Source organism: Colletes gigas, unplaced genomic scaffold (assembly GCF_013123115.1).
Source record: "Colletes gigas isolate AHSC1104 unplaced genomic scaffold, ASM1312311v1 Colletes_gigas_Sc00009, whole genome shotgun sequence".
Taxonomy (NCBI): Eukaryota; Metazoa; Arthropoda; class Insecta; order Hymenoptera; family Colletidae; genus Colletes; species Colletes gigas.
The window spans coordinates 3,361,598-3,379,285 of record NW_025106638.1 but is presented as its reverse complement, the minus strand read 5'-3'; the positions used below and the strand labels follow the sequence as shown (position 1 = coordinate 3,379,285).

Genomic DNA, 17,688 nt, shown 5'->3' with positions numbered 1-17,688 from the left:
AGGATATTGAGCGTGTTTTGAAAAATCAATGAAAAAAGTAAAAATAACCTTATCATATTTTTATTATTCCAACGAAACTGCTAAAATAGTAATGTAAGTGAATAAAACGTGAGGGTTTCTTTAGTAACAAACATTTATGTGAAAGTATCGTACATTTATCGTGAGTGATATAATCTCATTTAGTTAAGTATTATTGAACCTTTACAATATTTAATACAATTTAATACAATAGCGTTTGAAAATGTTAAGTGATAGCAAGATATGTCCTCTTACTAGATACGTTCGATATTCTACTGGAAGCCTGCGAAAATTAACGTCATACTGTAATATAATACCACTTTCGTAAAATATTCATCTTGAAATTTAGTTAAAAAACTACAAAATGTTACGTGTATAATATACGTGAATATCATGTAGGGTATCATTGAAAGAAAACTGAACTTTGATTATAGTTAATATTAATAATAAATATCAGTCAGACACATGGATCATAATACGATCTATACAGACATTTACATTTTAGTCGTTCTCCTCTTTTACCATTATTTTCTCGTTCATGGATTCGGAAAATGCTTTCAGTAGCTCTTGCTGGCTGAGCCTCGAGCTGACAGCCTTGAAAATTTTCAGCAATTCTTCGTTAGATTTATTCGATTCCTCGATGTGTTTAACTGCGAACTGGGAAGACCAAAGTTTATCGAAAACGTTTTTCGTAACCACCGGCGACTGAGATTCTAATGCCTGTACTATATCGCTCGGGCTATTGTTCTGTAAAGCTATTTCTAAAACAACACGCGACGGAATAAGTTCATCGTTCGCCACTGTATGGCTGATAATTACGTCCATCGGCATTCTTTTCAACATAGCGTCCAAGCTTGACAGTTCCGTCATGGGCTTTCTTATTCCCTCTTGTTCCTCTTCTTTCAGCTTTGTCGACAGCATTTCAGCGAGTTCCGACGACGTACATTTCTGGCAAACGGCATCCTTGATTTCCGCGAACTCAAGTATGTTCAAACAATCGCTGGTCTGTATTTTCTTCCGATATGCGTTTAATACTTTCACGAAGAATTGTTTGTCGGAACTGAAAATGTCTGGAAGTCGCAGTAGAACTTTGTTAACTCCACACGCGCGGCAAGAGGCCTTCAATGTCACTTCATTGTAATTCTTCGTGCTCTCGGCGCCAAGCATTCTCATAGTTTCCCTCTCCAAATCCACTTGAGGAACCATCATTAGTTTGTTCTACGAAAATATTAATAAACAATAGCGTAGCAATTACTTTTACGTGTACGATGCTTAAAATCTACAAGACGCTAATAAAAAATACGAGGTCCTTTTCAAAATTCCTTATAATGGTACAATAATTATGAACTCAAAGCACTTTTCTTTGTTCTTTCTCTTCGATATTTTCAAAAAACAATTGATCCTGCCAAGATATGTTTATAGTCGAATAATAAAAAGTTTTGTACACAAGTAGCTTTTTCTTTTCATTTCGATGTACGCAACTATCTGATCAATGTTATAAAACGAGACTAATAGTTTTAAAACATACTTATTTCGTAATTGCAAGAAACATTCCAACTTTAAATACACATTTTCATCGTGTACACTCGACATTCCTTTTACACGATTTTTTTTTTAAACGTTTTAGTTACAATTACATGAATTATAATTGATGGCTGGCAAGGAAGAGTCGATCGAGAAAGTCTCAAATGATCAAAATAATAATAATGACGATGAAAATTAATCCTCCGCGAGTTTCACTCAAGGATTACAATTGGACTGGCTGATAAAAATGGGAGACACGCGTAAGTGTCGTTCAGCTTGTATTCCGAGCATTTTACCTTGTATTGGGAAAGAATTTTCTCTGGGGAAGATCTTCTGACTGCACTTTCCAATACCAAATTAACATCTATTTCATCCAGAAGATCTTCCAAAGCCATTTGAGATGCGACAGACTTTGTAGGTTTAGCTCTGGGCGGCATGTCCTCCGGATGATAAACAGTATCAGTGCTAGTGCATGTACCAACAGATTTTAACGAATGCATAGACTTTGCATTCATATTAGAATTGAAACTTCCATCTTCTGGTGCGATGGGAATTACCATAAATGATAGCGATGCGTTTGATATTTGTCTAAACAAAGATAGAATTTTATTAATCGATGCATGTTGCACATGGACTATCCAGAGATGACTTGTTGGCTAGGCACCTGCAAACTAAACGGGGCAAGGGCAATAGAGGCCCGCTCTGACGTCACGCTAGACAGGGTGTCCGGCCACCCCTGGGAAAAATTTTAATGGGAGATTCCAGGGGCCAATATAAGTAAAAAATCAAGAATACCAATTTGTTGACGGAGGCATCGTTAAAAAGTTATTAACATTCAAAGTTCTGCCCGTACTGAATTTTTTTCTCGAAAATGCGCAAGATTTCGGGGCTATGTCTATTCACCTAAAATGGTTGTAATTGACCCCTGCATTCGAAAATAATTTTTTCAAAACGATTTGAAATTTTTTTTTTCCGTTGAAAAATTTTGGCGCCTAATTAGATTTTTGGTGAGGAATTTTTTTCTCGAAAGTGCGTTGGATTTCGGGAATATGTGTAATGACCAAAAATGGTTGTAATTGACCCCCGCGACCGAAAATAATTTTTCCAGGACGATTTGAAATTTTATTTTCCAGTCGAAATATTTTACACCTTCTTGAATTTTTTCCTAGAAAGTGCGTTGGATTTCGGGAATATGTGTAATGACCAAAAATGGTTGTAATTGACCCCCGCGACCGAAAATAATTTTTCCAGGACGATTTGAAATTTTATTTTCCAGTCGAAAAATTTTACACCTTCTCGAATTTTTTCCTAGAAAGTGGATAGGATTTCGGAGGTATGTGTAATGACCAAAAATGATTGTAATTGACCCCCGCGACCGAAAATAATTTTTCCAGGACGATTTGAAATTTTATTTTCCAGTCGAAAAATTTTACACCTTCTCGAATTTTTTCCTAGAAAGTGGATAGGATTTCGGAGGTATGTGTAATGACCAAAAATGATTGTAATTGAACCCGGCAAACGAAAATAATTTTTCCAAAACGATTTAAAATTTTTTTTTTCCGCCGAAAAATTTTACACCTTCTCGAATTTTTTCCTAGAAAGTGCGTTGGATTTCGGGAATATGTATAATGACCAAAAATGGTTGTAATTGACCCCCGCGACCGAAAATAATTTTTCCAGGACGATTTGATATTTTATTTTCCAGTCGAAAAATTTTACACCTTCTCGAATTTTTTCCTAGAAAGTGCGTTGGATTTCGGGAATATGTGTAATGACCAAAAATGGTTGTAATTGACCCCCGCGACCGAAAATAATTTTTTTAGAACGATTTGAAATTTTTGAATTTAATTGTTAATAACTTTTTAACGAAGCCTCCATCAACAAATTGGTATTCTTGATTTTCGACTTATTTTGGCCTCTAGGATCCTCCATTAAAATTTTTCCCAGGAGTGGCTGAACACCCTGTATAGTAGTAGGGTCTCCATAACCACGAAAGATACATTTTTGTTCCATTCATGAATAGTATTTTGGACGTACGGTTTACGCCAATGCCTCTCAGTCTTGTCCTATTCTACTCTGTCCCTATAAGTTTCACACTGACACAGCCAATAATGACAATGCGTCATCATCATAGCCATCAAGTCATCACTGTGTAGTATAAATGCACGAAATTATAAAATGAACCAACATAAATGAAAATAAACTTAATTTATAAAATCAAAAACGTTGCTTTCGATTTTACCGCATTATTATAATTCATATCTACTAGTGATTTGTCAACTCCAGTCTTAAAAGATAATATTCCTTCGAAGATATAAAGAGAAAACGACACATAGGCTTTAATGAATTAGTACACATGCATTATTATAAAAATAAAATATTTAGATGAAAAACAATCGAACGACGTTAATAATCTTATTAAAACAAAATAAGGTGAACCTTACATTTAGGGGAGGCAGCTACGATGACCTTGACCTTGACATATGTTGTCAAGGTCACCCCTATTGAATGACCCTCAGAAGGTTTTAGCCGTCGCTCGTTTTTTATTAAAAAGTTATTGATACAAATGTATTAATTAGTATTACACTAGAATCTGCGTATACGTATACTCAATGCGACCTTAACGTTCACACAGTTTACAAAGGTCACACTCTTGAGCATCCCCCAAAAAGTTTTAGCTACCTCTTGTTTTTTATTAAAAAGGTATTAGTATATAAAAATTACCGGTAACAAAAAACAAGAAGATGGTATTTCGTTCCATGAGCCCTGCGGAGCACAAAATAAAACATCCCCCAAGAGTTGATCGGTATCATATTAAATTCGTTTTGCTAACTGGGGGGCTGCACCCCGACCCCCCCTAAAAATTACACTAACTAATATCGACCCCCATTTTTAATAAAGGTCATCGGAGCTGCCTCCTCTAAACGTAAGGTTTACCGAAAATAGTACCGATATAATTACAAGAGAAAGAAAAGAAAAAAAAAGAAATAAGGCTTAAGGTATCGACGTACGGTGATTGCCCATTTGACTTTGTTTCTAGAAGAGGTTCAGATGTTGTTGCGCACAACAATACAGCTGCTTTCGTAGAATCGCCCGTGGTGGATTCCGGTACAATTTTCGACGTCTTTGATGCATCGTTATTAGTCGCAATATTTGTCAATTCGGTTTGCGTTGTTACAGATTCCGTCTGTGCAGGTACATTGGTATTTACAACAGAAAATGCTTTATTATTCAAAGCATCGTTCAGGCATAGAGTTACACTACTTGCGTCTTTTACAAAATATGTCTTTTCAAAACGCTTTAAAACACTTTTTACAAATTCACTTTTTGACTGACTTTTTACAGGAATTCTGTTTACTTCGCGTTCGGATAACTGCGCAAGATCACCGATAGTTTGAAGCTTTCTACTTTCAAAATATGTTGATAAATTTCGCACCCATAGTGGATTAGTTAACTGTTCGATGATAGAGCTCAGAGGTTCCGTGCACGAAGTTAATTTTGGATATATGGGTTGACTGAAATCCAACGACTCCGGATGAGGAATTTCTACATCCGATTCGTTTGTATTTTGACTGTCTTGACTCAATGGTAAACTTCCAAAGACTGAATCTGTAACTGATATAGTATCCTGTTCTTCCGAACTTTCAACCGCTTGTGTACTAGTTCGTATTAATTTTCCACAGAAAATTTCGTCCGAGGAGTTCAGGCTATTGACGTTGTCCACTTCCACAGTATCCTCCAAGATCTCAGAATTCGTATGCTTGTTAGATGAATTATTTATAATGGAATCGTTTGTAATATTGAGTTTTACAGTGTCCATTGAATTAATTTGAATTGACGTGTTTTCCACGCCATTTACGTTACTATTGGTCGAGGTTTCTGTAAATTCAATATTATCAATATGGTTCGTTGAATCTTTTGCGTTAAATATATCTTGCGTTTGGGACTCGTCAAATTCAGTAGTTTCTCTATCAGCGATAGAGCTATTCGCATTTTTCAACGCTTCGTCTTTTTTACCATGATCTACTTTATCTGTAAACGAAATGTCTGTACGTTTAGAAAAAGTCGTGTCCTGAGTAACTTCATATTCAACGCCAAAATTTTCAATTTCGATTTTATTACACTCACTGGCGTCCGTAAAACCTATGTTTGTTGTTTCAACGGAAGTACATGATCCTTGAATATCAGTGTCTATCGGAATGTTCTCCGAATATTCTAATTCTTCGGCTAATTTCGTTAATAATTCGTTTTCTCTTTCACATTGCAAGTCAATTTCCGATGAATTTATGTCCGCTTCATCTTCTTTGTCCATTTTCTCCGCGTCAAAACGTATCAATTTCTGTCTTATCTGTCTCAATCTTAATGGCGAATCTCTGCGTCCCAACAATCGTGGAACAAATTTATTTTTATGCGGAGACTCGCTGGTCGTAGTATTATATCCCATTTCTTTCGAAACCGGTGGATCTGCGAAACTTACTCGTTTTCTCTAAAACAGAATGCATCTTATTATTAACATTAAACAAACAAAAGCAAAACGCTAAAAATAAATATGTAATTCCAAATTTAAACCAGTTATGGTCAATCTTATGCAAATTCATGCACTACGTAGGGTGTTCGTTAGAAAAATTTGTCTATTTATTTTTTATTTATTAACTGTTTTCAAGGTTATTCAATAATCAACTTTTGTTTTTGTAATGGAAACGTGTATTTTTAGTTACAGATAATCTTATGACAATCTCAGACAATCTTATGCAAATTCATGCACTACGTAGGGCGTTCGTTAGAAAAATTTGTCTATTTATTAACTGTTTTCAAGGTTATTCAATAATCAACCTTTGTTTTTGTAATGGAGACGTGTACTTTTAGTTACAGATGACTGGATTGGATAATTTTTCACGTTTCCTATAATAATTATTTTGTGCAATGATAAGAGAATGCTACATTTTTAAACACATTGGAATTATTGAAATAACCGTACAAATAAAATATTATGTATGCAACTCTGAACGTACAGTTTTCTTCATTTTTAACAGCAAACTAATGCCATTTACTTTTCGTTTTTATATGTTTTATCTTGGAATGATATAGTCAATCAATTGTTTATAAAAAAATTCATAAGCAATTTATGCGTCTCTCTGTTGAATACATTTTGTCGAATACTTTGTTCAATTTAAATGATTCAAACTGAGTTTAGCTCTAATTGTATTTTCAAGGTACTCGAACACCTTTGATCATTAGACAGCTAGAGCATGTATTATAATTTGGTAAACGTATGCTGCGTTTGTGCTTCTTAACCAGTTAACTGTGATTGACGAGTATACTCGTCATAGAGAAGTGGCACGATTTTGTGTATTGACGAGTATACTCGTCATGCCTATAAAGTAGTTACCATTGACTATTTAAATTGTAATTTTTGAGAAAAACAAAACATATTCTTAAATTTCAAGATGTTTAGAATATTTTGGGGCCATGGCGGAATAAAACAAGCAAATAAAAAATATAAATAATTTGAGATGAACTCATGCATCCCCGTATGCACCGGCTGAAACAGCTTACCAGTTCGCATAACGAATTTATTTATGTGCAATGATAACGTTTTTTAGATGTTAGCCTAAAAGGGGCAAAGGCAAAAGTCAGAAAGTTGATTTATAATAGGGTTCCTTCAGGTATGGTTAGTCATGGGACAAATGCGTGACACCGACCAGGCGCTGAGCCTATTGATACCTACTGGCCCGAAGATATCTAGCTATCGAGTGGGTTTTTATTGCGTGTTTAGTTTAATATGTATGTAATATATGTGTATGTTAAACAAATAAGTAAATATTACTAATAAAATTGTCAATTTTATAAAATAAACCCATCTTTTTGATCCAATATCTTACCAGCGCAACTTACTCTGTGATTGACGAGTATACTCGTCATGGCTCGATTCTGGCGACACAAAACGGTGCGCGCTCTCAAACGAGCGTGCCACAGTTAACTGGTTAAAAGAAAAGAAAGGTATGTACCTTGGGAGTTTTAGCTTCTGCCTCGAGTTCTGGACCAGACTGACGTTGACGTTTAAGAATGCTAACGCTGGGTGATGTCGTTAAAGAATGTGGATTCACACCCGACAATTCTAACATCGGCAACTCGTCCATCATAGATTCCTCGTTCGGACTTTCAACCTGCTCGTCGGTTTGTACAAACACGCAATTCATCGATTTGTCCGTTTTCGTAAAGATCTTCTCACCGTCGTTTTTCAAATTGGAAAACAGTTTGATCGGAGGCGACAAACAATACTCGGACGATCTCATATTACTGAAGATTTTCTCCTGCCGACTGCTGCACGATGCTGTTACCTTGTCAGCCTCCTTGAAGATAGGCGCTCTTTCCTTTTTCCCAATCACCGTCGCCTCGCCGCTGTCCGTGTCTTTCAGTTTCGCTTTTTTAACTGCAGATTCATCCTCTGTACCCGCGGTATGACATTCGGTTTCCATTTTAGCCTGTTTTATTACTAACCCTAACATGTGCGCTGCACGGCATTGCGTCGAATACGTTTTAAGTTTTAAATTAGGCTTCATACTACTTTTTGGCGACATAAACCCAAGGACAGATTTACCCGATGATCCCTCGTTTCCTTTTTGTACTTCAAACACGGCCTCGCCCGTATCATTATCGCATAGACTGCTTTCAGAAATCAAAATCTTTGGTTTGTTAGTATTCGTTTCGTTCGTTTCATCAAATTCCTCGATGTTATCTTTAAAAACCTCGTTATTGTCGTTATCACAATTGTTTAAAGCAATTTCGTTTGTTCCCTCGGGTTCGACCGCGATTTCTTGAGATTTCGTTGTTTGGCGTATATCGCCGATTTTATTTATTTTGATGAAACACTGTTTCTCGGTACACTTCTTTTCTAATTTCGATATTTCTTGAGAGCTCACTATAATGTTTTGCGTGTCGTCTTGAGTCTCTGGTCGTTCCTCATCTTGGCTCTTGCTGATACTTTCGCTCGAACCGCTGTCTTTATTCTGTACATCATTGCATGATACAGCTTTACCACTTTTACCATATTTTTTAGCATAACGCGTGTCGCATTTAGCATCCGGCGTGCTTTTCGAGCCAACCGCTGTCTGAACATTTTCTTCCTGTTTCGTCTCCTCTTCCAGTTCTTTCGTATCTTTAGTTTTAATCGGCTCGTTACTTTTGTCCGTCTTTATCTTCACCTTTGACGTTTTGCCTCGTTTGCTCATGGCGTTCAACTCTTTGTCGTTGGTCCTTTGAGTGCACCTCGACTTGGTAGCTCTGTAATCGGGCGAATGCCTTTTAAAAGTATAGTCTCTATGATCATCGTAACCTCCCTTGGATCGACGACTATTTGGTAAAGGACTGTCGAATATCATATTTATACGCAATCGAGATATCTCATTTTTGGTACGCTTGGGCAGATTCTCACCACCGATTATTCCTTCCAAGTGCGGTGCCATTGTATTGTCGCTTTCCGTGGACTTAGAGCTGTCGCTGTCGCTGGCAGTCTCCAACGAGCTGGTTTTCCTTCGTTGACGTTGGCTGGTCCCTTCGTTTTCGCTATCCGATTGTGACTTACGTTTCACGCCTTTTTTACCCGCCTCGACCAATTTGCTTTCCGTATTATCCGACGTTTTCTGTTCGTTGATCATATTCGGTTTACTTTGTGGTATTTTTGTTCTCAACGTTCTCTGCAAGCCCGAAGAGCTGTTCGACTGTCCTGGTACGCTGCTAACAATCTCCTCCGAGTTCGTCAAAATAACAGGTCGTATTACGATACAATTACGATTACGTCGTTTACCGTTGTCCAACACGGACGGAGATAGTCTTTCGTCGTTACTTACGTTCGCTGGAAACTGTTCCTGAGAGTCAAGAGTCAAGTCGTTTATCGCGGTATCCGACAATGGGTCTACTTCCACGTCCGTGCAACTTTTTTCTACTTTTATCATACTCTCAGCGAGCAAATTTTCATTATTTTCTATATCACTTTTCGAATTTTGTACAGCCTCCAACGACACGGTCTGTCCGCTACTCTCCGTCAGCTTCGGATCGTTCTCGATTATTTCTGTTTTTATGTCGATCGTGTTCTCCTTGTTAGCATCGTCGTTCGGATAGTCTTTTATCGAAACGCTGTCCTTGACAATTGTTTTATCGGTTACCTCGAAGGTTTGATTCTTTTTATCAAACCATTCCTGCAAATTCTGAGTATCTTGGGAACAAGACTGCGACAGATCGTTATACAATGCTGGAATATCTTCTCTTTTACGCTTCAATGATTCTTTCTGGTGCTCGGTCAAACGAGAAACGTCGAATGTTACGTCGGTCTTAATCAAAACATAGTCCTAAAATTTCCAAATGTAAAATATTATAAATATTCTATACATATTTACAGATTTTTCACTTCCTTATTTTCTCTACTGGCTGACGGGATATCTCAAGATCTAATAAGCCGATGTACTTCAAATGTACTTCAAATTCGGAGGAAATTTTCAGAAAACGTGTCCTTATCAGTTGTATTAGTGCCTCAAATGATGCGCCAATATTTAACCCTTTGATTAAATATTATAATAAAACGTAACACAAAATCTAAATGTAATTAGACGTAAGTTTACTTAGTTATTTCAGAATAATACCAACCACTAAGATACTTTTGGTAGAGCATGTTACGATCGTAGTTAACACGATGAGTGCTAAGTGAATTTATCATACATTCCTACACCGATAATTACTAAAATAAACTTTTGGTCGTTCTGGTGGATAATACATATTACAATAAGGAGCAAAACTAACTTAAACAAGACCTAACCCAGACCAAACGCGATATAATTTCGATAATACACATTTATTAATTAATAATATCGTGTTTGGTTTCATGTTAATCGGGAAAACTTCATAAATGCGTTGGTAAAAGATTCATTAAAAAAGAAAGTTACATTTTTGCATTTTCAAATCGCTTCACTCGTCATCCTCTTCTACGTTCGGCAAAAGATAAAAGCGAAATCCAAATTCGGTTCGAAGTCATGCAATAAGGAGCAAAACTGAACACAGAAACGACATTTTAACAAAAATAATATTCTATTCGATATTTGCATACAGAATACAAAGAAGACAAAATACTTAGTATTATCTACAATCTTCTGGCTCTCCAAAACAAATTTAACATTTGTGATATCATTATTATTTCGTTTCATACAATTTTTGTTTGTGTAGTCAGTTTTGCACCGCAACAAATTTTTAGTAAACATGTACAAAGATGTAGAACCATAACAAAAAATTTTGTTAGACCCAGTACGTGATTTTGTCAAGCTCCCCTAAGTGATTAACTAATTTTAATAATAAATTAAAGGATTTTTTTTAAACCCAAAAAAAAAAGAAAACAGATTTAGAACAAAACCCCTAAATATTTACCTAGAAATTTTAATTCCTATTTCGAATATTATTTTATTTGAATTGTAAAAAATTTATTATCTAAAATATTTTCTCCGCAAATTGTACCCAGCTCTGAATTGAAAACCGTGATCTCTATGTGAAACCATAAAGGTGATGGCTGAATGAAACCATAAATTATGGCCAAGAACCATAAAAGTCCCACAACCGTGCAACTAGTGCCCCCAGCGAGCCTAAATTTGATACTATCAGGCCTAAAACTAACACAAAACTTTCCGTTTAAGCGACGTTTAACTCGAGCTTAGAAAACGTAGAACCCCCCTCGGTGGAGAAGATGACTGCTCCATTAACTGAACATTTTTCAAGCCTTATCACTGCACAAAAACTCATTTAAATATCGGCGCATCACGTGGAAAATTCCCGTTATAAATTATACATTATACAATGGCTGCACCTACTGTTTATGTCTTTTTACAAGAACAACGATAAAAAGCATAATAAAATGAATTCAATTGTAATACGCACACAATTCTACTGTTGATTTGAGAAATAAAACACGTTTACCATTGCTTTAAAGAGACAAAGTTGCGAGTAATCTATAAATTTCCGACCTTTATCTCTTGAATGCAACTTTAAATATATTGTATTCTAATGTATATGCGCATTAATTTTATATGCATAGTTACCTCGGAATCAGGCTCAGGCAATATTTTATCGCTTTCTTTAAATATAAATTTTGGATTACTAGAGTCTCTAGTTAAGAAACTACCAACTATTTTTACTTGATTTGGTAAGTTCCTGGCAGGTTCTTTCTTCTTACTAATGTTGGGCTTGGTCGGTATTTTACCTTTGCTCGTGTTCTTTTTTATTTCTTCCAATACTGATTTAGCATTACTACTTAACTCATCTTCTATTTCAAAAAGAGACAACGTTTGAGTTTGTATGCCGACATTTGAATGATTTAAAGCTTGAATCATAACTTTCTTGTAAGATGAAATAAGATCGTAGTCAACCAACTTATTAAGACCTTTAAAAATACTAATAATAACCTCCCATGTAGTTTCTATCTGCAAGTTAAGAATTCTATACTTCAGTATCTCGAAGTAGTCATGTTTGGTAGATTAATTATTTAAAAAATACATATTGGATACATACCTCTTTAAATAATGTTTCTAATTCGGATGAAAGTATGAGTTCAATAACTGGTTTCCAAACGTGTAAATATGATATTACTTTGTGAGGGCTTTGACCATAAATTGTACTAAGTACCGCGGAAAATGATTTAAGGACTAATTCACATTCTGTTACATTTTTACTAGATAAAGCGTAAGGTATGAGTTTCATGATAAGATGTATAATAGATGGAACTTCTGCATTTCCTGAGAAAATAAAATCAAATAAATTAAACTATTGATTATATTCTTTTCACGCTTATTAACACTATTCATTCTGAACTCAATCGTTAACGTACCCAGTAGAAATTTATAGTTGACAATACTTAACAAAGTATCTAAACAGTTTATAAGAAGATGAAAACATTTCTCATTTTTCACCAAACAACATAGCATGTCCCCGGCAATATTTAATATAATTTCATTAATTTTTACAGTTTCCATGAGGTCTGTTCGCATTTCAAATTGTTTATATAAACGTTTCCAAACATTTACTAATTCTTGCACCTAATATAAACATCGTAAATAGTAAAATGGAAAAAATCTATATATCACATTTAGAAATGCACTACGTTTCATAGTGCTATAAAATTATTTAACATAAAAATTAACCTGTTTCTGATCCTCGAACTCTATATACATAAATGGATGAATTACAACTGAATTAATAGTCTTCAAATTATGTTCCGTAGCACTGCCTTCGTTTATTTCTTGCAGATCATCCATATATTGTATTAGCACTTCTGCTAAAATACGCCATAATTCAAAAATAACAATTCTAAAAAATAACAACACCGTTACGCAAAATTCATAGAAAAATAAAATAGAAATTATATTTATATTTCACTTCAAACTGTTTGCAACTTACTGATTTGTATGTTCAGTTTCTGATAAGGCATATAATATTTCATATATTTCTTTTAAACATTGAAATGAATGCGTGTAATATTCATTCTTTTTGGGGGATTTAATGCATTGCGAAAATAGAGACTTCAATGCACTGTAATGGTTCCTTAAAAAAAAAAAAATTTATATACTCTATGCACACATTTTCATAGAAAGATGAATCATACCACGATACTTGAACTTGTTTTTTAATTATGTTTTTTTCTTATATCCACAAGATAATACTACATTTTAATACAAGTAAAACGTATTAAAAGTATGTATCATAAAGAGAAACTTGATACCATGCACGATCTTTTGTATTATACTCATAGAAATAATACTCACTTCTTAAAATCAATTAATAATGGAATTTGTAAAAATTTTAATACCAATCTTGATAACATATCGTCTTGAAAACTGAAATTCTTACTGAAATCAGCAACTTCAAATAAAATTATGTTAAGAAATAAATTTCTTATCATCGGTTTGTCCATAGCATAATTTGACAATTCTGTGATAACTTGTATCATACTTTTATATGTAAGCTCCTGTAAAATAATGTTATTCAACAATTATTATATACAATTTCTAAAATTATTATTAAACGCTTGAATTTTCCGATTAAAAAACTAAACATAAAATACCATTATTATTATGTATCTACTAACCTTTTTTTCCATTTTTGTTTCTTGTACGTAATTGACTAAGCTTGTCCATAACATTTTACCAAGCTGGTATCTATTTTTCATTTCCGCGTCTGTAAGTTGACTAAGAACAAGCAAAGCTTCCCCTACACTGTGAATAACAGCTTTATAACATTCTTGGAAAACAGCATCGGATATAGAATGTGGAAGTCTCTCTTCCAAAACTGGAAATAAGACAGTGTTCTCTTGTTTTGTAACAAGAAGTTGACACAAAGCATCCACGGCAACGACTTTCGTCTTAAAAAATCTTTTTCCCGGCGAAGCTACTATGTCGAATTTTGAAGATAATAACGGTGTATCTCCAAGCGGTCCAAAACAAAAGTTTAAGAACTGCGTGATCACGGGATTTACAAATTTGTTAATGTCCTTATAAAGTTTTATAATTACGTGCCACCAAACTTCTAATTTAGTCAAAGCTATCAATTCGTTTTTACAATTTTTAGCATTTAGTGGGATACACAACAACTTTATCCGTCTAGCAGTAGCGAGTTCTTGCGGGTCTAAAGCAAAATTATCCACCAATAACTTCCACGACAGAAACGCTTGTCTAAAATATAAAACGCTGAGTTACTTCTGACTTCCATTAATTGGTGGAATTTTTTATTTAAATTATTTTTAATACCTGCGGATAATCGTGTCGGTGGACTTGAACGCTTTTTCTTCGACACTCAATAAATTATTTATTAAACCGGCACCGCGATGGAGATCCATGCCAAGAAACTGAATAGTAACATTCCATTGCAAAGCCCAGTCTACCTCGCACATAGATACCAAAAGTAACATGCGTTTGCAATACATAGATTGTAATGCTGCTTTATATTGAGTCCATGCGATCGGTAGTTTAGTACGAATATGTGATAATATATCTGTGGCAAGTGCTTGTTCTAAAACTTGTAAAGCAGGAACCCGTTGTCGTTTGTAGCCCATATAAGCTAACATCATTACTTTATCTAATAAGAGCGCATTAAACTGTAAAAATGTATAATCGTTATATCTTTTATTACTAGTTTAATAAATCAAATGTAACTTTCTTTATTTCATATTTTCTTAATGAAGTATTATTTGTATACCCTTTGAACTTTAATATCTGATGTCATTGCAGCCACTTTGTATAATCTTGTCAATAAACTCATACAATTATTAATAATTTCTTCCTCTAATCTTTGGTCATCCGATAATGGTCTACTTTCAGCTTCTATCAATGCTTGAAGATTATCTACACATGCAGTAGGCGCCATCCATGGCATTTTATTCATTTGTACTGTACACATACAATTGTTAAAAAAGTTTACAGTATGTGCATCGTAAGCAACCGTTAACATAGTATTGTCCTGAATTACATTTAATAATTTAAAAATTTTTAATCTGAAATTACAACAGTATTGTACAGTTTATATTTAAAGGTATTTTATAGAACTTAACGTCAAACAAATAAAGATTCAATAGATATAAATCCTTTGCAGATGAACATTTCGGAATCATGAATGTTAAGACAAAACAACAGTTTTACAGCAGATTATACAACATACATAACAATACAACAGTATTATATCCCTTTTGTATACATAAATTTTCAAACTTCAACTTTGATAAGTAAAAATGATCATTTGTTCATAATTCATACAAGAGTAAAGGATTTATTTCTTCGTTTCGTTTAAAACATCAATATTTAATCGATCAAGCGTGAATGTTTACTAGTATACGATTACTCAAATTTAAAAATCATTTAAAGAACGTACTTATTTTTATGATCCATTTGCACTACTGATTCAAATAAACATAAAGGATGATATTTGAAGTCCCGAATAATAATATTTAACGTTTCAAATGCCTCATTCTGTATGTCAATATTTCCGTTTGCAAATGCATCGATCACTAGTTTACAGATTTCTTTGTATTGTTCCTCTTTAATGGCTTTTGTTGATTCCAATTTTTTGCTGTTGCTAAAATAAAACATTACTACTAAGTTCCTTTTTAAATAATATAATAAAACGCCTTTCACCCAAAAATGTCAAGTATTAAATTACAAGAAAATAGGATCTGTTAAAGACTTTTTATTCTAATGTCGATGTAAATAAACAATAAGTACTAAAAATTATACAAATCAACATCTTCCTTCGAATCACTCTTAAACTGACACAAAGAACGCCTGTTTTTTTTTTTTTATGTTAAATAAATATTAACAAGGTGAAGATAGACATACGTATAAAACATTGAGAGCGTTACCTGCGAATATAGGTTAAAGCTTCGCGTTTATCCTTAATATTGCTGTTTTCCCGCAACATTTTCAGGATTCGCGGGAAAGACTGCATATTAGAAGCCATTCTAAAAATCCACGTTTACTTAAAAAACTAAAATAATACAATCTCACTCATTGCTTTGTAACCGTGGCTGGAAAGATTTTTCGCGAAAATCTTCTACTATAAGGTTGTTTTGTATCCCTATTAACTTTTCACATATAGATTATCGTTTACGGGCACCCGGAAAAACAGGTTGCAATAGAAACTATTAAGCATTAGTACGCATTAGTATTCATTAATACATAACACATCAGCACGCACTATCTACTTTAATCCTTCCTTCATTTCTTTGTTTAATTTTTCTAGTTCCCTGCCTGTTTTCTTTTCCCTCCCCTTCTTTAGTTTCAATCAAATTTTACGACGTACGTAGCAAAATCCTATTTGTGTTTGAAAAGCATGGAACTGGAAACATAATCGCACAACAGTTAACGCTTTACATTCCCGGTGAGTTTGCAAAGCAAGTATTTATGTATGTATATATACACACTTCAGATACCGTTTACAACGAAGTTTTCTTATTTTCAATTAAATAATAAGACTCAATTCGAAAACAGTTCTATTCAATCCGTTTTTACGCGTTATGTTACTGGAACATTTTGTAAACACACTATGCGATTAGAACAATTTGTGTTGGTACAAATCGTACATGCATTTTACACGGTACGAATACACGAATGTACCCATACACCTGAATTCATTAATTCTTGCCGTTAAGGGGAAAATCTCCAACAATGTACCTCGCCAACATTTACTAAATTTTTACCTGACATGCATGAACCTCGGATATCGAATTATTTTGTACCTACTATAGCTACTCTAAAAGGAGATTTGCAAATTTCGAAAGTAGAAGGAATCCCAACTGATACGGCCATGGACTTTTCCAGAGATTTATTTGATTCGCTAAATGAAAATCTGTTGAAAAGTGTCGCGAGAGTCTGCATCGTAAATTTTTGCATGGTTCTATTATATTTTTAAGGGGCATACAAGCGCAAATTAAGGGAGAAGCTAAGGGAGCGACAGCCACGGACCCCGTCCTCCAGAGGGTCTTATTTTTTCAAACAATAAAATAAATGTTTACAAATAACGCTTAACACGTTGATTGTCATACTAATTTTCTCTGTGTAGGTCACAGCCACCTTTACATCACGGTGTTACCAGACTGCGCATCGAATGTACTGGGAATTTCCCCTTCCATTTTCACGATCGCATATACGTGTGTTCGCAAAGTTTCGGAGGGTCGAGAAAGACACTTTCCGAAGCTGCCCGAAGTGAACACGGCATTTCCAAGTTCGAAGTCTTCGATTTTTTGATCATGCGCACTGGAGCAGGGAAAATTCCCACGAATGTCCAAGTCCATCACTGTTTCGAACAGCTTCGAGCAGTCGAGAAAGAAGGCAAATGTAAGCCTTTCTTTTTTCGCTCTTGCATCACCACCCATTCGCACATTTAATATTGTTCCGTTCTATGAACATCGTGATTAAAACTGTTGAATTCTGTACTAATCGCTACACCCCATAAAACATATTCCGTGAAGGGTTTATTTGAAGTGGTGTTTAACCTGGAAACACAGCAATGTCGCTGAATATGCTAGATGACGCCATCCTTGGCGAGTTCTATTGGCCAATTCGTACACATACGAATGCAGATTCGTTTCCTAAAAACGGCGAAATATCTGTCGGGCGGGTCGGG

At 34.6% G+C, this 17,688-nt stretch overlaps 1 protein-coding gene across 2 annotated transcripts; it reads right to left on the bottom strand.

Moving 5' to 3' along the window:
* Window positions 1-265: 265 nt before the first annotated feature.
* Window positions 266-16,412, bottom strand: LOC122397532 (telomere-associated protein RIF1-like). 2 transcript variants are annotated; one of them, XM_043396759.1, is made up of 16 exons: window positions 15,926-16,412; window positions 15,439-15,642; window positions 14,770-15,064; window positions 14,322-14,668; window positions 13,664-14,246; window positions 13,341-13,543; window positions 12,976-13,119; window positions 12,720-12,885; window positions 12,407-12,614; window positions 12,091-12,314; window positions 11,622-12,002; window positions 7,551-9,890; window positions 5,671-6,028; window positions 4,554-5,574; window positions 1,839-2,130; window positions 266-1,236 (listed from the first exon to the last, which is right to left on the bottom strand). In XM_043396759.1, the coding sequence occupies exons 1-16, from the start codon at window positions 16,021-16,023 to the stop codon at window positions 520-522; spliced, it is 7,581 nt and encodes a 2,526-aa protein (XP_043252694.1). In that variant the 5' UTR covers window positions 16,024-16,412; the 3' UTR covers window positions 266-519. The 2 variants fall into 2 exon arrangements, with proteins under 2 accessions (XP_043252694.1, XP_043252693.1); XM_043396758.1 differs by having other exon boundaries at window positions 4,554-6,028.
* Between the last annotated feature and the right edge of the window lie 1,276 nt (window positions 16,413-17,688).

Coding starts and splice junctions, on each gene's coding strand:
- LOC122397532 (XM_043396758.1), bottom strand. CDS start 16,023: ATGGCTTCTAATATGCAGTCTTTCCCGCGAATCCTGAAAATGTTGCGG. Junction 14,247..14,321: donor ACCGACACGATTATCCGCAG/GTATTAAAAATA, acceptor TTTATATTTTAG/ACAAGCGTTTCTGTCGTGGA. Junction 12,615..12,719: donor AGTTCGAGGATCAGAAACAG/GTTAATTTTTAT, acceptor TGTTTATATTAG/GTGCAAGAATTAGTAAATGT.